Source organism: Theropithecus gelada, chromosome 9, assembly GCF_003255815.1.
Source record: "Theropithecus gelada isolate Dixy chromosome 9, Tgel_1.0, whole genome shotgun sequence".
Taxonomy (NCBI): Eukaryota; Metazoa; Chordata; class Mammalia; order Primates; family Cercopithecidae; genus Theropithecus; species Theropithecus gelada.
Window position 1 is genome coordinate 70493912 of NC_037677.1, and position 24515 is coordinate 70518426.

General features: G+C 40.3%; 1 protein-coding gene across 1 annotated transcript in view; it reads right to left on the reverse strand.

Moving 5' to 3' along the window:
• REEP3 (receptor accessory protein 3) overlaps positions 1–24515 on the reverse strand; it is a 106018-nt gene that overhangs the window by 28185 nt on the left and 53318 nt on the right. The window contains exon 3 of the mRNA XM_025395498.1: positions 1888–1964. Within this exon, the coding sequence (XP_025251283.1) occupies positions 1888–1964 (77 nt within the window). The remainder of the gene's footprint in view (positions 1–1887; positions 1965–24515) is intronic.

A 24515-nucleotide genomic window follows, 5' to 3' on the forward strand; every position in this document is an offset into this window, starting at 1 on the left:
AACCATTTGCCCTCATGTAGCTTGAGCAAGAAATAAGTTTGTTTTTCTAAGCCATTGTACTTTCATGGTTGTTTTTTTGTCACAGCGAAAGTTTGCTAATATATAATGGGAGGCTCAGTATCTTGTTGTGAGAACCACATAAATGTAGTCCATTTATTACTAGGATAAATGATAGCTGAGCAAATCTGAGTTCTTCTGTCAAGGCAGGCAGGTAGAGGGCAGTGAGGATGACTTACTGTGTTGTCAACAAAGAGGTCTCTGCCACACTGCAATTACAGGAGTTTCTGGATTCAGTTGTTCATGTTAGACATTTTCTACATCGTTCATTTTTAAATAACATATATAGGCTACATTTGCAATCAGAAAAAAATGAAATCTTAAAAAAAGAACTTGGAAACTTAGAGGTAGCATGGTTTAGGATTTGTGCTCTGTCACTTAAAAACAAAGAGACCCCTGCACCAAACCCCTGTACCAAAAATGTAACAGAAAAATGAATGAGCTTTGGGGCACAGGAAGGGACATTTTTACAGTATTTCAAATCAGAAGAGAGATACAGTGACATTTGCAAATAAAGGAAGGTTGTTAAAAATATTTTAGTTTGATGACTTCTATTTTTTTTCTAGCAAATCCAATAGGTCCTAAAGTGCTACATGAATAGGAGAATAGCAAAATGGGAAAGACAGCTTAAGGAGAGAATAGTAAAGGTTTGAAACAGACCCAGGCAAAATGTAAGTAGACACTGATCAGGAGCAAGTAAAAGGAATGAGGTTCAAACTGATACCTATGTGAGCAGTTGATTAATTTTTTCGGCTGAATTTAGCAGTCCAGTTAAAGAAGTAAAAAAGAGTCATTTTCGCTGGTCGCAGTGGCTAATGCCTGCAATCCCTGCACTTCGGGAGGCCGAGGTGGGCAGATAACCTGAGCCTGGGAGTTTGAGACAAGCCTGGCCAACATGGTGAAACCCCGTCTCTACTAAAAATACAAAAATTAGCCAGGCCATGGTGGCATGTGCCTATAATCCCAGCTACTGAGGAGGCTGAGGCAGGAGAATTGCTTGAACCCAGGAGTTAGAGGCTGCAGTGAGCCAAGATCGCGCCACTGCATTCCAGCCTAGGCAACACAGCAAGACCCTATGTAAAAAAAAAAAAAAAAAAAAAAAAAAAAGACGAGTAATTGTTAGGCTAATTTAGACAGAAGGTTTGTGTGTCAAGGGCAGATGAAGATATCAGCAAGGTAGTAAACCAAAATGCTTTGAAAGGAGAAGTTCTCAAAGTGATGGCAGGGTTTAGATGGAAATGCACTACTGAAATACACCACAGGGAGATTCGAGTTGTCCAGTTAAGTACTGCTCCTTGGTAAAATGTCAAATCCCTGAGGATATAAACACATTTTAATTTTTGCCTCCTCTATTTGGAACAGAGCAGCCAGGAAGCTGGTGCTGAGTGGGTGTCCACGTGGGTGCTGACGTTTTCCAGTTCAAATGTTTGTAGATGAGAGTTTTAAGGATAGGACAGGGAGGGGGTGCTAAAACCAGATGCTGTGGGCTTCAAAAGCAGAGTCATTTAGGAAGTGATACAGGAAAATGTTCTGAAGTCATCAGTGCAGAAAAGGATGATGACAATCAACTTTCCCTATTCCAAGATACTGGGGGAAGGTGTGTGGGAGGTGAGCAGGGAGTGGCGTATGGGGAGGAAAATGAGCTGCCTTTATTTGATGGGGACTCAAAGGAAAGTAGTGTTCTATGGGAAAGCAGATGACAAAAACAAATGGCTGAATAATTAGGTAACTTGATGAAAATCACTTAGTTAATAGCAAGAGCAAGGATAAGAGCTCAGGACACCTGATTATGAGTCTGCAATCTGGCCCCTTCTCAACAGCAAAACTTACCAAGCAACTGTTTGATCTGCTACTGTTTCAATCACAGTATAGAGAGCAAAAACAATCCAGTACATCATCCATCGAACCTGGAAATAATAAAAATACTCATGAAACAACAGAAGAAAATTATTTGCAACTCTGAATAATTACATGTATGTATGTATGTATGTGTTTCTGTATACATAGTATGTTGGGTCAAATGCAGAAAGTGATGGTTTAATTTTCAACAGGTTTTATGTTTGAGTTCTTTACTACATCAACAGTCTTGGGATAGAAGGAGCAAAGATTAATAAATCTCTGGGGCTTGATACAATATAATCTAGGAATCTAAATCAAGGAATTGGGAAAACAGGAACTATTTTTCTTAATTGGAAGAAAGTTCTTTAAAAGATGTTATCTACTTGCTTCTTTATGAATACTATAAGTTATTTATTTATTTTTATTTTTTGCAGAGATAGGGTCTCGCTCTGTTGCCCATGCTGAAGTGCAGTGGTACAATTACGATCATGGCTCACTGCAGCCTCGACCTTCAAGGCGCAAGTGATCCTCTTGCCTCAGCTGCCCGAGTAGCTGGGACTACAGGTGTGCACCACCACACTTGGCTAAATTTTTTTTTGTTTTTTTGTAGAGACGGGGTTTTGCCATGTTGCCCTGCTGGTATCGGACTCCTTGGGCTCAAGCTATCTGCCCGCCTTGGGCTCCCGACGTGCTGGGATTGCAGGCATGAGCCACCATGCCTGGCCTTAGGTATTTAATTGTTACATAAGTAATATAGTACAATATGATAAGACTACATTTAATCTTTATTAGTCTTTAAAACTGTATATTCCTTGTTTCCCAATATATAGAAATTGTTCCGAAAGCAAAGAAGAAGTTCTGGGCTTCTTACTTCTATTAATGATGCATCCATAATGCTAGTTACCCAGGTGGAGAGCGTAAGGTTGGTCTTCTTCCTCTTCCCCTGATATAAGTCTGTAATCTCCCACAGATCTTTCTCCTTCTTCCACTCTAATTCCACAATGGTAGTTCAGGATGTTTTAATCCCTGGTCCGAATCAGGGCATGCTGAATGGTCCCTGGCACTCTGCCTTCTCTTGGGACCTATCCTTCTCATAGAAGCATGCAAGATTAATGTTTTCTGAGTTGATTCTCCCAAATTTATACTTTTTCATCGACCTCAGTATATAGAGTTTCTTGTCTCTCAAGTGCACTGGAGTTTCACTTACGATTAAAATCTCTGCTTTTCTGTGCAATAATAATAGCAAATACACAATGCCATGCCAACCAGGGGGTGAGGAATCACGTTGATAAACATATAACATAAATTAATTCATTTAATCCCTGTAACAACCTTTACAAAGTAGGAAATGTAATTACTTCCATCATAGGTAAGAAAACAGTGGCACAGAGAGGTAAAAGAGAAGTCATTTGGCTAGGATTTGGGTCCAGGCTGCCTGACTCTGGAATTGGTTAACCTATTATACCAGGCAGAGAGAGAGGATGTAAGAAACTGCCCAACGTGGGGTCCAAGGATGACTACCACTTTCCTTGTTCTCACCTCATGAGTGACAAAAAAAATCTAGGTCCTTATATATAACTGGGAAACTGACCTATTAGTTTTACTACAGATGCTTGTTTGGTTATTTCATAGGCAATATAAAACGATAACTCAAGTAGCTTTTTCAATTGTCTATTTACAGGAACAAACCAACAGAAAATAGCCATGAATAACTTCTGAAACAATTGTATTGTGAAATATGAATGCTACCAATTTGTTCTAATTTATAGAGAATCCTGAAAGCTTAAAAAATTTCCCAAAGCAAATAATAGGGTACACTATCTATATTTGAAATATGAGAAAATTGATTTATAAAATTATTATCTTAAATGTTAAAAAAGTTAAGACTAATGTTCTCTTTAGTTTTCCACTTTTCATGAGTTCTTTTCAATCTCTCACTGCTCCCAATCCCAAGCTTTTGTCCAAGTAGGGGGATTTTCTTCCAGGGCTAAAATCCTATGCGAGTCTCTGCGTGTGTTATCTTTTCTTTTCTCCCCTCTCCCTACCCATTTTTTTTTTTTTTTTTGAGACGGAGTCTCGCTCTGTCGCCCAGGCTGGAGTGCAGTGGCGCCATCTCGGCTCACTGCAAGCTCCGCCTCCTGGGTTGACGCCATTCTCCTGCCTCAGCCTCCCGAGTAGCTGGGACTACAGGCGCCCGCCACCGCGACTGGCTAATTTTTTTTTTGTATTTTTGGTAGAGACGGGGTGTCACCGTGTTAGCCAGGATGGTCTCGATCTCCTGACCTCGTGATCCGCCCGCCTTGGTCTCCCAAAGTGCTGGGATTACAGGCGTGAGCCACCGTGCCCAGCCCCTCCCTACCCATTTCTAAAAGAGGAAATGATGCTCTTGTATGGGTTCATTCCCTCAGTCTTTCCAAATCCAAACACTAATTCAGTACTTTCACTTCTCAGCTGTATTCATAAGGTTATCTTTTTTTTTTTTTTTTTTTTTTCTGAGACAGAGTCTCACTCTGTCACCCAGGGTAGAGTGCAGTGGCACAATCTCGGTTTACTGCAACCTCCATCTTCCTGGTTCAAGCAATTCTACTGCCTCAGCCTCCTGAGTAGTTGGGATTACAGGAGCGCGCCACAACGCCTGGCTAATTTTTTTTTTTTGGGGGTAGAGATGGGGTTTCACCATGTTGGCCAGACTGGTCTCGAACTCCTGACCTCAGGCAATCTGCCCGCCTCAGCCTCTCAAAGTGTTGGGATTACAGGCGTGAGCCACCGCACCCGGCCCATAAGGTTATCTTTTAGAGTCAGTCATGACTATAGGCCTCCCTCCCAAAAAGAAATGAAGGAAAAAATGACTACAAACTGAACAATGTGCTTTTGTTAAGCTAGCAGGGATGTGGGGAGTCATCATGCTTTTTTAAGTTAAACAACCCTTTACTGAAAAAAAAAACTTTACTGAAAAAAAAAAAAACAAAACAAAAACCTGTAAATACATTACAAGAGAAACTGTTCTGGCTCAGTCTCCCATTCAACCTACCCTAGGACTCTTGGGGAGACTCCAAGAAACCCTTGTGCTCTATGAGAAAGGTTTGAAAATAAGTAATATGGTGAACTCCTCTCATTTTACAGAGGGCCAAAATCAATAAGTTGCTCAAGATCACTGCACTAGGAAATGGCTGAAGGAGGCACAGTCCACCTTGAAGCTCAAAGGATGCAGCTTTTTAAACAAGCGGCTGCCACCAGACCAGTCTCTCCAGTTCTCTAGGATTTCCTGGCTCTCTCCCTCTCCAGTACTCAGCACAGAGACCTCAGTGTAAATATTATCACCTCCTTTCCCAGGAAAGTGGAGGCTTAAGTGTGAAATACAGCTCTCTTCACAAAAAATTTAATACATTCTCAGAAAAATAAAAGCATTTAAGTAGCTGCTTGTTATTTTTCATTATTTCATGTTTTCATTATTTTACAACTGTCTTGATGGTTGTGATCTTCCAAGGGGATAACAACTATAAGTAATGCTCCACAAATTGTTTTAATTTATTTGTTAATAGGGTCGAGTAGAGGCAAAAGGACTGTACAGATAGTAGCCGTTTGCTGATATTCCCTGAATGACGAGTTATGGAATGAATTAGAGCTGCTGCACATTCCGAAGGTTTCAAAAGTAGCTGTGCTTCAGTTAAGTGCTTATTCAATTTTCAGATGAAGTCATCAAATTAATTTTAAAATTCACAAAGTAAATACGTGCTTTAAAATATATGGTTTTTTCTAAGAAAGCAAAAATTATATCTGTTTAGGTTGTGAGAATATTTAATAATGTCAAAAATAAAAGAGGGAGAAAAGCCTTCAATTTTTTAGTGAAACACCCAACAGCAAACTCTCTGATCAATACGGTATTTCTAGGCATGTTCCTGCTGAATTGACTAATAGTTCTACATATGCAAACCCCATGGGTTATAAATTCTTTGACAATCTGGTCTCTTGAACCTATGAATTTTTTGTTCTCATCAGAAATATGAACCTTAAATATAGTTGAATACAGGCAAAAATTAAATAAATTCAATGACCATGTGTTATTCATGGAAGCAACCATAAAGAAAGTTAACCTTGAAAATATATTGCTTTCTTTTTTTTCCATTAATGTATCTGGTTGGGAGTTTATACCAAATGATTACTCAGTGACGCTTTTATTAAAACTACACCTCAAGGCCATTCAGCCTGCTGTTTAAGGTTTTGCTCAAAAGAAACAGCAGAAAGAAGTCAAGGTCAAAAAAACCCCAGAAAAACCTAAATGTATGTGAAGATAAAGGAAATATTCTTTAGATCAACAAAACACTGATAACAAAATGCAGTATTAATACCAAAAAATTGAAAGGAAACCAATACACAAATTATCTTCTGAACGTATGTAACCAAATATAATAGAAAGAATTACTATTAAAATATGTAAATAAAAGTCAGTAATTTAACAAGTGACTTTAATAAATCACAATCCACCTTTTAAGCTACTGGGAAAAAAGGTAACTAACCTTATTGATAGAAATATATATATATATATATATATATTTTTTTTTTTTTTTCCTGAGATGGAGTCTTGCTCTGTCACCCAGGCTGGAGTGCAGTGGCGCGATCTCGGCTCACTGCAAGCTCTGCCTCCCGGGTTTACGCCATTCTCCTGCCTCAGCCTCCCGAGTAGCTGGGACTACAGGCGCCCGCCACCACGCCCGGCTAGTTGTTTTGTATTTTTTAGTAGAGACGGGGTTTCACCGTGTTAGCCAGGATGGTCTCGATCTCCTGACCTCGTGATCTGCCCGTCTCGGCCTCCCAAAGTGCCGGGATTACAGGCTTGAGCCACCGCGCCTGACCTGATAGAAATATATTATCGGGGAAGTGAGAACAAACCTTATTTCTTTCCCATTTGGAAATAATTGGTAAAATCAATAAACTGTTGTTTAGATATCGTCACAAGAACAATGAATAATGAGAAAGCTATATCCAATATTTCCTTAAAAGTTCCTTTGGCCCTTGTCAGTCTACAAATCCCCCATTCCCAGTGGTGCTCAATTTCAACCCAGATGACAGTTCATTTTCAGAAAGGGTGCTTGTATTATAGGAGGCTCACATAACATAGGAATTGCCTGAATACTCTGCAACTCCCTTCTGTGTAGCCTAGTCGATAACTATACAAAACTCAAGGAAAGAAAAAAAATTTCCTTGATTTCAGAGAACTTAATTATCCAACAAGGTGAAGTTTACACCTAGAAGCACTAAGATGGGGACACATACACATATATCCTCCCTTTCATTAATCTTTCATGTAAAACATAATTTAGTCAATTCTTGAGGACTCAGGTGGCAACATTAAAAATAACACTCATTGATTCAACTGTAAGCAAATCCTACCTGCCTCATGGCATGGGAATAGAAACATAAACATGACAGTTCCATCCTCAAGGATTCAATATTTTACTGGGCAGAAAAACAAGTAAATAACTGTGATTTTTAAAATGCTATGTGTGTGCACCTGTAGTTCAAGCTACATGGGAAGCTGAGGTGGGAGAATTGCTTTGGCCCAGGAATTCAAGACCAGCCTGGGCAATATAATGAGATCCTGTCCCTAATTTAAAAAGATGTTCTGGGCCAGGTGTGGTGGCTCGCGCCTGTAATCCTGGTGCTTTGGGAGGCTGAGGTGGGCGGATCACTTGAAGTCAGGAGTTTGACACCTGCCTGGCCAACATGGTGAAACTCCCTCTCTACTAAAAATATAAAAATTAGCTGGGCATGGTAGCGCATGCCTGTAATCCCAGCTACTTGGGAGGCTGAGGCAGGAGAATCGCTTGAACCCAGGAGGTGGAGGTTGCAGTGAGGTGAGATCATGACACTATACTCCAACCTAGGCAACAGAGCAAGACTCTGTTTACAAAAAAAAAAAAAAAAAGTTCTGCTGTTTGTAGTACATTAGACATCCTAGCTCCCAGTATGGGCCAAAATCTCAATATTTGGAGGAAAGCTTACTAAAGGGATTATTTATAAATCTGTGTGCAAGGTTCAAGAACACCAATCAAGGATAGTGGCGCACCCCTGAGCAAGCAACTGCAGGAACCGGTATTATACCTAGGTGAGAAGGAGGGAGGGGAGGAAAAGGCTTCCTGGAACCCAGAGATGGTAAGCAGGTGAAAGCTACAGTCACAGCTAACTGGTGGTAGCAGGGAGGGAGCTGGGAGAACATATATTGTGACCTCATGCTTTTCCTGTCTTCTGATCTTGTTCAGGGGCCTCTCATGGGCCAAACCCAAAGGAGGCCAGAGATGGTCCAGCCTGTATAGATCAGTCTCCTGGGCCATAAGCAGCAGGGCAGAGACTTGTGGAGAGCAGAGGGGAAGCTCCACTGGAGGGGCAAATAGAAGGTTCCAGCACTACTAAACCTGTTAGCCCTTTGAAATACCCAGAATAGAAGTCATTTTTCACTACCTCCTCAGCCCAGATGACCATCACCTCCTGTCTGGATTATTTCAGTAGCATCCTAACTGGTCACTCCATTTTTTTGACTCTATCCTGCACACAGCAGTCAGGGTGCCTACTTAAAACAGAAGCCAAATCATGTCATTCCTCTGCTCAAACCCCTCCCATGGTTCCCTATCATTGCTTACTACAGCCTGGAAAGCCCTGTGTATCTATCTGGCTCCAGCAATCTCTCTGGCCTCACCTGCTACTGTACCTCCTGTTCTGTTCTGCTCCAGCCACATCTGCTCTATTACTGGCCCTGGTATGTGCTGATATGCTCCTGCCTCGAGTCCTTTTGCATGCTGTTTCCTTGTCTAAAATGCATTTCCCCCAGTTACCCATGTGAAGAGCTTGCTCACTTGCTTCAGGTCTGCGTTTGAGTATTTCCTATCAGAGAGGCCTTTCCTGACTACCCTGTTTGGCTTAATGTTCTCCTTTTTGTAAGAACTGCAAAAGGCTAGAAAGTAGATAGGAGGTAAAACCATGATGAGTACATATAAATTAATCTTTTAAGAGATCTGGTTTTTTTTTTTTTTTTTAGAGGAGAAAGAATAAAAAATAGCATGAGGCAACACGAAAGCGTGTTTATATTCTCAAGGATTTAACATTATACTGGAGAGATAATGAGATTCAAATTATGAGAAAGCAGGAATATTTAATGGAACAAGATCCTGGATGAGATAGACAAGAATAAGATTAGGAACACAGAGGGAAAAAGAGTGGGCTCAAGAAAGAAGCAGTTGCTTGCTCAGGGGTGCTCAAGAAATAAGCAGGAATACATCTTCCTCTGGCGCAGATAGAAAGGAAGAAGAGAGTGAAGGGGAAGGAGGGAAAGCAAATATTTTTTAGGTGTGCTTATGATATGTGATACATGCTAAAGAGAAAAATAAAGCAGAATAAGGGAGTTAGGATTTTGATATTTTAAACAGGGTAGTCAGGAAAGGCCTCTCTGATAGGAAATACTCAAACACAGACCTGAAGCAAGTGAGCAAGCTCTTCACATGGGTAACTGGGGGAAATGCATTTTAGACAAGGAAACAGCATGCAAAAGGGCTCGAAGCAGGAGCATATCAGCACATACCAGGTCCAGTAAAAGAGCAGATGTGGCTGGAGCAGAACAGAACAGGAGGTGCAGTAGCAGGTGAGGCCAGAGAGATTGCTGGAGCCAAATAGATACACAGGGCTTTCCAGGCTGTAGTAAGCAATGATAGGGAACCATGGGAGGGGTTTGAGCAGAAAGGAAGAAGAGAGTGGCTGTGTCCAGAAGAGAGTTGAAGGGTTCACGGGTTAGGCCCTCTACCTTCACTCTGCAGTCAGGGGCACGTTAGCTGTTAAGGCTGGGCATGAGTGGGAAGGTGAGTGGATTTCAGAACAGCAGTAAATGTTTAGAAAAGATGTTTCTAAGGATGGGAAAGGGAGCTGTCTAGGGAAGAGCTGGGACAGACTATGACCAATGGTGCCTTCACCAGTTCTGGGTGCTGGTGCAAGGGCTATAATGAAAGGTCTAGGACAATGAAACAAGAATGAGAAGTCTAGGACGATGAAACAAGAGAAGTATGGATGTGATGTACTGCTGTCCATAAAAGGCAGAATGACAGAGCATGACTAGAAAATGGCTGAGCCAGGACCTGGGTTCCTCAGCCCCTCTTTGCAGGTAGATGAGGAATCTGTTGAGGTCTCACCAAAAGAATAAAAGGTGAGGCTTTTGAGAAGTGGGGGTGTCTCTTCCACTTGCTCTTCCTCCCTTCCTGCTGGTGGGATGGCAGGGAGCAGAGCGCCCTTGGAAGCTATGTGTTGAAGATGGGTAGAATCTGAGTTTTCAAATATTAATAGTTGCATGGGGAGAACTTCTTGATGAAATGAGCACCTAACCAGGACTTTTATGTGAAAAAGAAATGGATTTCTATAGTTCTTCAGTCATTGCATTATTGTTACATACTACGATCATAGTGGCTTAGCCTACCCCAGTATAAGAGGTTGCACTAATCTCTGTAATGAGAGAGCAAGGCCACAGCAGCAGTGGTTCCAGAATTAGGTAGGCACTGGTCATAGTACCATTAGCTGCCATCTGTGGCAGGGCTAATGCCCGGACTGGTCGTGACAGTACTACAATGATTGAGAAATGGAGAAGGGGATCACATTTTAAGCAACTGTGGTTGAGATATCCTCGGGGAAGTATTTTGGAAGGAAATGAAGGGTAGGAAGGATTGATGTTCTCATGCAGCAGACTAAGGCAGAGCCAGAGGAATACTATTTTAAATTATTAGTGTGATCCCTTGGCAAGTGAGTCTGTGTGAATTTGTTAGCTATCATCTGAATTCAGTCTACATGGCTTCAGCAGCAATCCTCTTCTACTTTCAATAGGCCAAGAAATCAGATAAATGAACTTCTTAGAAATAGGCACAATATTTCAAGTAAATATATTCTGAGTGGGAGGCCAATAAATAAAATGCAAAAAATAACATGCATAAACATCAGTAGGAAAACTCTATAAACAAAGATGTTTGATGTTTTATTTTGCTTACTTTGTTTCCTTTGCCAAGAGTGTATCTAATGCCTCATACAGTACCTGGCACAAAACAGATGCTCAAAAATACTTATTAAAAGAATTAATAAGTCGGGCACCGTGGCTCATGCCTTTAATCCCAGCACTTTGGGAAGTTTAGGTGGGAGGACTGCTTGAGCCCAGGAGTTCCAGACCAGCCTGGGCAACACAGCAAGACCCCATCTCTAACCCCACCATAAAAAATTAATTTTTTAAAAAAAAGAACGAATGAACTGGGTTAACTTAACAAGTGAGATTATAATTCCCATTTTTTCTAATTATTTGGTAATAAACTTCTCTAGAAAGTGGTCACAATGAAATGGCAATCATCTTCACTTCTGGAGCACTTTACCTACTATATTTTTTGTGACTAAAGAAATGTGATGAATATTTTCATTTAAAATAAATATATATAAATAAAATAATCCTCAAATGGAATCTTAAAGTCATTTAAACATCAAAAGAAATCAATTTTCCAAGGAAATATACTCTTATAATTAGGCAAGTTCTTTTGAAGAATATGGAGTCATCTGCGACATAAAGTCATAGTACTTAAATTACATTCTGATTTATATAGTGCATGGATCAGATTATCCTACTTAACAAGCTAGCACTTGCTTTATTATTACTCAAATCCATAAGGCTTTTATAAAGACTTAGCATTTCAGAAATCCAGACGGTCATGTGATAGAGTTCTCAGCTTCACCCTCTCAAAGGAATTAGAGGATATTTAAAGCTGGAGTGAATACTGTAAAATGAACATACTCCTAGGCTAAATTTACTATCAAGAAAACCACGCTTCATTTAATAGGTATGCATTTACCTACCCTAATGCCAAATGAAGAGCTAGCTTCATTTCATGATCTCTTAACGTTTTCAACAAAAGAAGATTCTATGATTTACATTCTTACAGAAAACTTTTATGAAATTATGATTTAGATTCCAGGATGGAATTATTATCATAATTTTAAATTATGATTTAGATTCCAGGATGAACAAATAAAGCAAACAAAAAGTAAGCTGCAATTGTAAAATGATCCTCATGTTTTCCATCACAGAAACTGAGAGCAAAACACAGGCCCCAAGTATACAGGGAAATATGGTATGGTTGGAGGTACACTGCTGTAGATTTATAGGAGCCATAGATAATAGTGGTAATGCCATATTAACTTCAAAGTATTTTTCTTAAATGATACCTTTATATAACTTGTTATGCTATGACCAGTGAGATATTATGATAGCAATGATAATGTTAAATGTTATAATTGTAATAATTTACACTGGTATGATAAAAAGAAAAAAATTAATGTGATATATTAATTTGAAAAACATTACTTAGGGCCTACTACAAACAAAGCCTTTGACATGAGATAATCATAAACTTTGATGTCAAGGTTTTCCTACACCCACAAAGCTTTCATGGGGGGATTAGTATAACATAGAAGGATAAGAATAGGTGATTACCAGCACAATGTCTGATTCAACATATAAATACTAGTATTTTATTACATATTACATTACATATTATTCACTGCCTTGTATGAATAAAATTTCTTTACTTCCAAAAGAAAGCCTTTCCTAATTACCCCGACTCCCTCCAAAGATCATATATAATCTCTGTGTACTGTACTTTTCCTTTGTAACATATCCATATGGTTGGTTTATGTAACAACCACCCCTGCCATTTGACTGTAACAACAAATTGGGATCAAAAGTGTCTTGTTCATCTACATATTATCAGTACCTAGCACCCTGTGCCTGGAAAGCAAGCACAGAGGATGGCTTCCACTTCTTACATTTTAAGGTCTGAATTGACAGACGATCCTAGCAAGTAACTCTGAACTGCAAGCAGCAGTTTATCACATACAAAACAGTCTATTTTTTCAAAGTTAACAGAGATTAAACAACTCTTCAAACTCTCTTAATTACAGACTCTTTGAATCATAAAGCTATTCATGCTGGTCTTTAAGAAAAAATGAAAAAATCACACATGCCTAATGATTCACTTAAAACCATACTAAGTAAATCCAGAGCATAACATGTTAAAATATGCTTCACTGGAAAAAAAAAAAATCTCTGCTGAGTCTAAAAAGAAATAAACACTGCTGAATTTCAGACCACCCAATGAGAACTTTATTTTCTGACCATTACTTGTTACCCACTCAAGTCAATTCACCCCAAACATTCATTCTACACCACATTTCAGAGACAACAGAGATCCTATGATACAGATTTCTTCAGAGACAGTATGAGTTGAAAAAATCTATTCCTGATTCACTAACTTATCCAATAATCTGGTTACTTCATAATGATTCCCTCCCTCCGCCCCCCCATTAAAAACAAAGAGGAACAAAATGTGAGAAATCAAATAGAAAAGCTCCCTGTTTTATCCAACCCAGATGGCTTGGTTATGGGATTTTTCTCAGAGCTGTGCCAAGTTAGAAGCATGGTTGAAAAAAAGCTATTTGAAGTTAAATCCAAAGCGACTAGAGACTGTGGCTGAAAATAGTTTTGTTTTTTTTTTTTAAAAGATGGGGCATGTGTTGGGGGTGAGTATGTTAGCTTAGGATTGGTTTGAGCTCCCTCAACTTTGGGGTACTTCTTCCCCCACGCCCATCTAAGTAGGTTTTAACTGTCAGCGCCTCCCCAGTACTCCAATGACTGGGAGTTCTACTTTCAGATGCGGAACTGGCAGCAACATTGTTTACCTGCAGTTTCTAATTATCACTGCCAAAGACCTCACAGAATATCCTGTTGCTCTGAAGGAGAAAGCCTCACATTATATAAATGTATTTGGTGTTACAGTGAGTTAAAATGGGGCAGACTGTATGATACCTCTGTCCCAATATTGCACTGGTCTTCCCCAGTGCTGTTGAATCACAGCAGCCCTATATATCTCAACCCTGACCTCAGCAGAGTCTAAGAAACTTGAGAGATGGGAAAGTACAGATATGTTTAAAAATTAGATGATAATTAATTTAAAAGAAGTGTTGAAGATGCAAAAATCAGGAACTGCTTAAGGGAACTGTTCCCAGGAGCAGAATTTAGGAAGGAATGACTTCTCAGTCCCAAAATAACTCTCTCCATCCACACTGGCTGAGAATTCACACTTCACTTTTTATATTATTTAAAGTTCTATTGATTTATTTGGGATAATAAGCATTTGTAAGAGACACAGTTCCCTTTTAACAGGACCACACAGAATTTCTCAGGATTTTAGTATGGGAAAATAGACTATTCAAATATAGACTGGGCTACACAGCCATCCTACTGGTTATCTTAGTTCCCATCCCAAACTGTCATCCTACTTCCTTCTTTCTCTTGGTCTTGGTCCCACTTCTTAGGCACCTAGGCCGTATCTAACTTCACATAGTTGACTCCATCTGGATCCTTCCACAAGGGACCTTAACCTAGCCACCAAAAGAAATGCTTCATTCTCTAGGTGTCTGGCAAGGCTATGGCTGACTTAGTAAATGAAAAATTCCATTCTCTAGGGAAAATAACACTCCCTATATACTACTCTTGCTTTATAGTAGATTTGACAGCATACTTTAAACCTACAGTAAATATTTAAATGTCAAGAACTGGCCTTTATAATAGTAGGACCACATGGTCTTCCTGAGAAAGCAAAGGCTGATAGAAAAAAAACCGCAGGGGCTGGGCACCATGGCTCACGCCTGTAGTCCCAGTACTTTGGGAGGCCGAGGTGGGCGAATCACGAGGTCAGGAGATTGAGACCATCCTGGCTAACATGGTGAAACCCTGTCTCTACTAAAAATACAAAAAATTAGCTGGGCGTGGTGGCGGGCGCCTGAAGCCCCAGCTACTTGGGAGGTGGAGGCTGAGGCAGGAGAATGGTGTGAACCCAGGAGGTGGAGCTTGCAGTGAGCTGAGATCACACCACTGCGCTCCAGCCTGGGCAACAGAGCGAGACACCATCTCAAAATAAACAAAAAAACAAAACAAGGACGACAACAAAAAAACAAAAGCAAAAAGAAAAAAAACTCCGGGAAGACAAAATCTCCATCATGACTGAGAACAAACCTGTGTTATCAACTTACTTCTCTTCAAAGGTATGTGCAATCAACCACACAGAAAGAAAGTTCACATTTAGATGAGTGGGAAATAGGAGGAGGGCAGCAAATAACAGAGCAGAGAATACGGGATACATGGGTAAAGAGGGGCTGCCTGAGTGCCACGGTGGCGGCCCTAAGGAAACAGAGGTGTACAGAGGCTGCAGAGAACTATGAAAGAAGGGTGGGTGATTATAAAGGGAAACTTCACTGACGGAGACATTTGGTCTAGAGCTAGCCACAAAAAATGGAAACTAGGAGGAAGTCCTACTTAATAGCCTTATTCCCCTAATTGTATCTTATAGTTAATTTTGCTAAAATATTATTTTTCTATAATATATTCCAAGTTGTTAATCAATCAATTTACATAAGATGTTTCTAAAATCAACTATTTGCTTACATAAACATATATGTTTTTAAAAGCACACAGCCTAGTGAACGTGTGGTGAAGGGCTGCCCGAGTGCCACAATAAAATAAGATACTGCTTAATGAGTGGTTTTCAACTTGGCTGTGGATAGGAATCACATGGTGATTACAAAGAGATTACATAGATTCTGAGTCCTCATCATCACAAGGTGCAGAGAGAGGGCAGACAGATGTTTAAAAGACAAGCTCCACCAGTGGTTTTGATGTGTAACCAGAGTTGAGGACATGCACAGAATCCTCACGATGTGAACTGTGATCTACAGACTAGCAGCACTGGCATCACCTGGAAGCCTGTTGGAAATGCAGAATCTCAAGCCCAGGCCAGAACTATTAAATCAGAATCTGCAGTTTAGCAGAATCCCAGGGGATTGGCATGATCATTAAATTTTGAGAAGCACTGCAGTGAGAGGCTGCGCTGTGCATGTTCTGACAGTATCAACTAGAGGAAGGTGGTGCCATTTCCGAAGAGAATGTAAGAGCCTCAGGTTTAGAGAAAAGACGAACTCGGTATTGTGAGATAATTTGTTCAGTGTAAACATTTAAAATGTACCCTTACTTTCATAATACTGTTTGGGCACATCATCATTTAAAAGAAAAATACCAATAAGCTAAAAAAAAAAAAAAAAAGGAGCTGAGCCTTTAGCATACTTCTCAAGGCACTGTTCATAGCCATCAATTGAGTAGATAAAAGAATTTTAAAAGATACAATTTAAAAACTCTATTCTGATAGCAGAGAGAGAATTTTTTTTTTTTTTTTTTTTTTTGATACAGGGTCTTGCTCTGTCACCCAGGCTAGAGTGCAGCAGCATAATCATAGCTCACAGCAGCAAGGAACTCTTGGGCTCAAGCGGTCTTCCTCCCTCAGCCTCCTGAGTAGCTGGGACTACAGGCACATGCCACCACATCCAGCTAATTTTTCCTTATTTTTTATTTTCTGTAGAGACAGAGTCTTGCTATGTTGCCCAGGCTAGTCTCAAACTCCTGGGTTCAAGCAATCCTCCTACCTCAGCCTCCCAAAGTGCTGGGATTATAGGCATGAGTTGTCACACACAGCCAAGAGAAAAAATTTAAGGTAAATATTTGTATAATACATTTCAATGCATTTTAATTTTTTTATAGTTTTTCAAAAAATCTTTATCATTTTACATTTCCATTATATATCGGGTGCTTTTAAAGTTATGACGTTTTGGAGAGTGATTTTATTTCATGTATTTAGCTACAATCTTCAGGAATAGCTCTAGCTTTTATATTTTTAGGAGGACCTTTCACGGTGTGATGGCAATCTGGTTGACAATCTGATTATTACAGCTGTAGTTGGTAAAGCACTATATTTTTAAAATTACATAATGGAAAGATGATGTACATGTCTGGGTATTCCAAAGACAGATCCTAGTATTGTGTGAAAGAGGAAACATCATTGCATAAATAATATAACCTTCAGCTGAAAAGGAAAAAATAGGTCTATCTGATGTTATTAGAAAACACTCTTTTTAATTTGTTTAGAGGCAGGATCTCACTCTGTCCCCCAGGCTGGAGTGCAGTGGCATAATTCAAGCTCACTGCAGCCTCAGCCTCCTGGGCTCGGGTGATTCTCTTGTCTTAGTCTCCCAAGCAGCTGGCACTATAGGTACATGTCTCTATGCCCGGCTATTTTTATTTTTTTTGTAGAGATAGGGTCTTGCTATGTTACCCAGGCTGGTCTGCTGTGCTCAGGTGATCCTCCTGCCTTGGCCTCCAAAAGTGCTGGGATTACGGGCATGAGCCATTATGCCTGGCCCACTTTTTAATAAAAATTATAGGTAGTTTAATATTTTCTGTGTCACTTAAATTTAGTATTGCTTGATTAAACTCTTTTCTTGTTTTTCAGTTTTTTTCAGTCCTTTTCTACCTCACCTTATATCTTAGTTATTTCAAGTGTTTATTTTATTAAACTTATTCAAAGAAACTCCTAGATACACTAATTTACCTGATTTTGTTTTTATTGTTTGCTTTTATATTGCTTTATTCATCCTACATTTCTTACAGATTCTTTTAATTTTGATTTTTCCTCCTTCCTTTTCAAAATAGTCTTTAAAAGCCATCATAGCTGGGCCGGGCGCGGTGGCTCACGCCTGTAATCCCAGCACTTTGGGAGGCCGAGGCGGGCGGATCACAAGGTCAGGAGATCGAGACCACAGTGAAACCCCGTCTCTACTAAAAATACAAAAAATTAGCCGGGCGCGGTGGTGGGCGCCTGTAGTCCCAGCTACTCAGGAGGCTGAGGCAGGAGAATGGCGTGAACCCGGGAGGCGGAGCTTGCAGTGAGCCGAGATCGCGCCACTGCACTCCAGCCTGGGCGACAGCGCGAGACTCCGTCTCAAAAAAAAAAAAAAAAAAAAAAAAAAAAAAAAAAAAAAAAAAAAAAAAGCCATCATAGCTGGATGCAGTGGCTCACACCTGTAATCCCAGCACTCTCAGAAGCTGAAGTGGGATGGATGGTCACTTAAGTCTAGGAGTTTGAAACCTGCCGAGGCAACATAGTGAGACCCCCGTCTCTAGAAAAAAGTCAAAAATTAGCTGGGCGTGGTGGCACACATCTGGAGTCCCAGCTACTGAGGAGGCTGAAGTTGGAGGATAGCTGAAGCCCAGAGCATTGAGGCTGTGGTGAGCTTTGATCACACCACTGCACTCCAGCCTGGGTGACAAAGCAATACCACCCCCCACCTCAGAAAAAACAACAACAACAACAACAAAAACTCAGCTATTATAGTAAAGCATATAAATTATGATATATATTACTATCATTTCAATTTTTTATAATTTATTACTACATTGTTGATTTCTCTTATAGTCAATGATTATTTCTCCTGTGTGGAAATTACTGGTATTTTCTTCAAAGCAGTGAGCTTATGTTTTCTGAAAAAGGGAAGGCAAACACTGGCTGCCTCTGAATTCAGGTCTCCCCGCAGTGAGGGTGATACCAGTTGAGTTTGCTGGTTATTGTAGCTTTTATGGTTTTAAACTATTCCATCACTAGGGATTAGGGTGGGGGTGGCTAGGCCTCCCTCCAACTTACTTCTTAGCAGCATTTCCTTTAATGGAAACAACTGTTTTGGTCCGGTTTAAAAAATCCATTTCCATTGGCACTACAGTTGGTAACATTCTTCCTAGATTTTAGCAAAAGCCTGATTGCGTAGCCTCTTAGGTTTAAGAATTACTGTGAGAATTTCTTTTTCTATGTGTATGTTTTCCAAAGCATTTTCATTGGAAGCTAAAAGAGGACAGGCAGCTGTGAGTTGGCTAGCTACATCCTAGTGTGAACACTGTGGAAATGCTTTCAATTTACTTCAGAAGGGTCAAGGGTTCCTTGAATTCACATTCTAAAATTTTGGATGAAACCCTGTTAGGCATTTATTTTAAATCCTCCTATTACATAATCTTATTCAAATGTAATACTTACTTTCCTAAAGTTAGATCTGTTGTAATAATCCCAAGGTGATCATAAAGAAATTGTTTTTAGAAAACACAATGAAGGGCCTGGTGTGGTGGCTCAGGCCTGTAATCCCAGCACTTTGGGAGGCTGAGGTGGGCAGATCACTTGAGGTGAGGAGTTTGAGATCAGCCTTGCCAACATGGTGAAACCCCATCTCTACTAAGAATATAAAATTGGCTGGGTGCGGTAGCTCAGCCTGTAATCCCAGCACTTTGGGAGGCCGAGGTGGGTGGATCACCTGAGGTCAGACGTTCAAGACCAGCCTGGCCAACATGGTGAAACTTCGTCTCTACTAAAAATACAAAAATTAGCCGGGTGTGGTGGCAGGCACCTGTAATCCCAGCTACTCGGGAGGCTGAGGCAGGAGAATCACTTGAACCCAGGAATTGGAGGGTGCGGTGAGCCGAGATCACACCACTGCACTCTAGCCTGGGCGACAGAGTGAGACTCCATCTCACGGAAAAAAAAAAAAAAAAAAAAAAAAAAGAAAAGAATATAAAATTATCCAGGCATGGTGGCGGGTGCCTGTAAACCTAGCTACTCGGGAGGCTGAGGCAGGATAACTGCTTGAACCAGGGAGACGGAGGTTGCAGTGAGCTGAGATGTGCCATTGCACTCTAGCCTGAGTGACAGAGCGAGACTCCATCTCCAAAAAAAAAAAAAAAAAAACCACATAATGAAGAATATAAAACACTTGATGATTATAACAGTACCAGTTATTTTACCAGTGAAGTGTTATGCTGTATATATTATATATAAAATAGTAAACATATGAAAAATTAGGTTTATAAAGAAATAATAACCTAATTTAAGTAAGCACACATGAATTCAGTGTATGTCAGCTAAAATTAAATGTTAAAGTTATTTTCAAGCATTGAAAAAACAATAGTATATATTACTTTATTTTTATTTTTATGTTTCGAGATAGGGTCTTGCTCTCTTGCCCGTGGTAGAGTGCAGTGGCATGATCTTGGGCTCACTGCAGCCTTGAACCGCTACACTTGAGTGATCCTCCCACATCAACCTCTCGAGTGGCTGGGACTACAGGCATGTACCATCACACCTGGCTAATTTTTGTATCCTTTTGGTAGAGACGGGGTTTCACCATGTTTTCCTAGGTGGTCTCAAACTCCTGGACTCAAGCAATTGATCCACCTACCTCGGCCTCCCAAAGTGCTGAGATATAGGTGTGAGCTACCATACCCGGCCATATATTACTTTAAATCTATTTTCTAAGTGAACACATTTAAAAACCAATGTTAATGGTATAATAAGTCTTACTTAATATCATAGAGTAACTTGGCTGGGCACGGTGGCCCAAGCCTGTAATCCCAGCACTTCGGGAGGCCGAGGCAGGTGGATCATGAGGTCAGGGGTTTGAGACCAGCCTTGCCAATATGGTGAAACCCTGTCTCTACAAAAAATATAAAAATTAGCTGGGCGTGGTGGCGGGTGCCTGTAATCCCAGCTACTCAGGAGGCTGAGGCCGGAGAATCACTTGAACCTGGGAGGTGGAGGTTGCAGTGAGCTGAGATTGTGCCACTGCACTCCAGCCTGGGTGACAGAGCAAGACTCTGTCTCTAAATAAATAAATAAATATCGTAGAGTAAGTCAACTGCAAGTAACCCACTCACAAAGTCAATTTGGAAATTTGGGTAAAGATGGTAAACTGAATATACATATTCAGTTTCACTCCCTCTACAAATATTACAACAACAGTAAAGTGATTTTTAAAGACGGCATAAGCTCAGAAGAATATAGAAGAGAACATAAGAATTTTGGAGCCATGAAGGAAATGGATAAGTAGTAACTGAGTTAGGAGACCTGAGAAAACTGAGCAGCAAGCTGGCAGGGGGAAAAACTGAGAAGCAACCTAACTCTACACTACAGAGCTTGCCAAAAAAAATGGTGGCAAAATTCCTGGTCAAAAGGGGTACAGAGGCTGGGTGCAGTGGTTCATGCCTAATAATCCTGGCAATTTCTGAGGCCCAGGTGGATGGATAGCTTGGACCCAGGAGCTCAAGAACAGCTTGGGCAACATAGCAAGATCTCATCTTTACTTAAAAGAAAAAAAAAGGTAAAAAACCCAAAAGAAAAATAGCCAGATACGGTGCCATGTGCCTGTAGTTGCAGCTACGGGGGAAGCCAAGGAGGGAGGATCGCATGAGCCCAGGAGTTGGAGCTTGCAGTGAGCTACGATGGCACCACTGCACTCCATCCTGGGCAACAGAGTAAGACCCTGTCTAACAAAACAAAAAGGACGGGGGTACTAAAGGTAGGAAGGATGGCTGTACATCTGCTTAAGGAGAAGGGAGACCCCAAGATACCTTCTCACTCCAGAAGCCTGTCAATGTCCCTTCTTCCCCAGGGAAACCCTTATGTTTATTCTCTGGAAAGGGTGAATCAGGGGGTTTCTGGATTTGCAAATCTCCAGCACAACTGAGAGTGGGGCTAACAGGGATCTAGTAAAAGTTTATAAACTGAATGTTGAGCACCCCCAAGTCTTATTCTCCCAGTAGGATACTGGTAACCAAGTACCTTTCATAATGGAAGAGTCTTCTCTGAAGAATCTGACTGGCACAAGAGAAAATACCTAAAGATATAGACATTGATAACTTTCCAAGAAATGGTTGTTATGGGTTGAATGGTGTTCCCAAAACAGATGTGTTAAGGTCCACTCTAGACTGAATTAGGTCTTCCCAAAATTCATAGGTTGAAGTCCTAACTTCAAATATGTCTATATTTGGAGTTAGGGCCTTTATGGTGGTAATTAAGGTTAAATGAGGTCACACTGTGAAGCTCTACTGTAGGGCTAGTGTCCTTACATGAAAAGGAAAAAGAGGAATATTTCTCGCCATGTGCACACATCAGAAAGATCATGTGATGACATATGGGAGGGTGGCTGCCTTACAAGCCAGGAAAAGAGCCCTCACAGGAAACCAACCCTGGCAGCAACTTGATGTTGGCCTTCCAGTCTCCAGAACTGTGAGAAAATAATTCCTGTTGTTCCAGTCAATCAGTCCATGGTTTTTGTTATGGTAACACAAGCTGACTAACACACAGTCCTAAACCCCAATCCCTCAGAATGTGACCTTATTTGGAAATAGGGTCATTGAAGATGTAGTTAAATGAAGTTATGTGACTGGTGTCTTTTTAAGATGAAGAGACAAAACAGACACACAGAGACATGAGGGGCGAGTCCTATGTGACGATGGAGGTAGACTGTGGAGGTAGACTGAAGTGCTGGCAACAATCAGCAGCTAGGAATTCACAAGGAATGATTCTCCTCAACAGGTTTCTGAGGGAGTGTGGCCCTGTCAATATCTTATGAAATTAATGACTTCGAGCCTCCAGAAATTGTGAGACAATACATTTCTGTTGTTTTAATCCACACTGCTTGTGGTACGTCCTTATGGCAGCCATAGGAACATATACGATGGTCTAGTCAGATCACTCTACAGTGAAGATCACATTCAACAAGCCCTTTCATGGGCACAGAGCTCCAGGCAGATTTTCATTATTATCCTAAAAACTGAGCAGAGAACCAGAGATCATCCAACATTTGAGGAAATTATACATGAAAAACAGAGGCTGAAACAAACGTAAAACAAATTCAAAGGAAAGACTATGTAGAAAGAAGAAAATGTCCGGCTGGGTGCAGTGGCTCAAGCCTGTAATTCCAGCACTTTGGGAGGCCGAGACAGGCGGATTACCTGAGGTCAGTAGTTAAAGACCAGCCTGACCAACATGGAGAAACCCCATCTCTACTGAAAATACAAAATTAGCTGGGTGTGGTGGCACATCCCTGTAATCCCAGTTACTTGGGAGGCTGAAACAGGAGAATAGCTTGAACCCTGGAGGCAGAGGTGGCGGTGAGCCGAGATTGCACTATTGCACTCCAGCCCGGGCAACAAGAGCAAAACTCCGCCTCAATAAATAAATAAATAAATAAGAACATGTCCAAAAAACTGTCAGTCATATTCTCATGAATTAAGCACATAGGTGCAGAAATTAAAAGACCAATTGAAGAGTTAGAAGGTAAAACTGAGAAACTCAATCAGAAAGTAGAACAAAAAGAGACAGGAAAGAGAAGGGAAAAGATTAAAAAAAAATTGGAGAATCAGTCCAAGTGCCTTATAAATGAATAAAAGGAATTCCAGACAGAACAACAGTGAAAATGGAGTACAGAACAGTATTAAAGAGATAATTTTAACCAAATTTCTCAGAGCTGAAGCAAAAAGGATTCCCAGATTAAAAGGGACTACTGAGGATTTAGCAAAATTGATTATAACGGATTCATGCACCAAAGCACATCATCATGAAATTTTAAAACAACAGGAAAATAGAAAATATCCCACAAGCTTCCTGAATGGGGAGAAAAACAGGTAAGAATCATAATGGCTTCAGCCTTCTCAACAGCAATACCAGAAGTTAAAGACAATGAAGAAATGCTCCCAAAATTCTGAAAGAAAATGATTTCCAACCTAGCATCTCAAGCAATTGACTTCTTGGGGGCCAGGTGTGGTGGCTAACACCTGTAATCCCAGCACTTTGGGAGGCTGAGGCGGGCAGATCACGAGGTCAGGAGTTCAAGACCAGACTAGCCAATATGGTGAAACCTCATCTCTACTAAAAATACAAAATTAGCCACGCATGGTGGCACATGCCTGTAATCTCAGCTACTTGGGAGGCTGAGGCAGAAGAATTGCTTGAATCCGGGAGGCAGAGGTTCCAGTGAGCCAAGTCACCCACTGCACTCTAGCCTGGGCGACAGAGCGAGACTGTCTCAGAAAAAAAAAAAAAAAAAAGAAATTGACTCTCATTATAGACTTCTCAGGAAGGATGCATTTTATCAAAATGAAAAAATTAATTAATTAAGAAATCAGAGAATCCAAAACAAGAACCAATCTGGAATGTCTAATGGAGGGGAATGCACTGAGAAGAAATGCACAGAACTCTAGGAAAGTGTGGGTCTGGATACACAATAAGAACAGAGAATACCACACAAATGAAACAAGATAGCGAATAACACCAGAGTAAAGAATGGTAATGGCAGGACACTGTAGAGATCAGCTATGAATAGTGTTTACATAATGAAAATGATTGTATGACAGGTACTATTATGTTTAAGGTACTGATATAAATGCTTTATGTGCATTCATATAATATAATGAAATAATATATTCATTATTTACTACTACTTACTGATTAGAAAATTGAGGCACAGAAAGGTCAAATAACTTGTCCAAAGGCACAGCTAGTAATGGGTAGGGCTAGGATGAAACCTAGGGAGCCTGTTTCCAGACATTGTGCACTTTAGCTCTATATTCGATTGCTTCTAATTTTGTCTAAATAATATAAATATTGAATATTGAGCTAACCAAATTATACTGCAATGATTCTGGGAAGCTATAAGAACAGAGAAATATGCATGTGTATAGTGGCCATTGGGTAACTGCTAAATCATCTTTCATAGAAGGAAGTTAACTCATGACGTCCATCTGAAAAATTAAGAAACAGCAGAGTAAGCATGTTATTTGGAATATGGCAATAAATGCTAAAAGATTCAGATAAAAGAATTTGAAGTAATTGCCTCTAGAGAGTTAGACA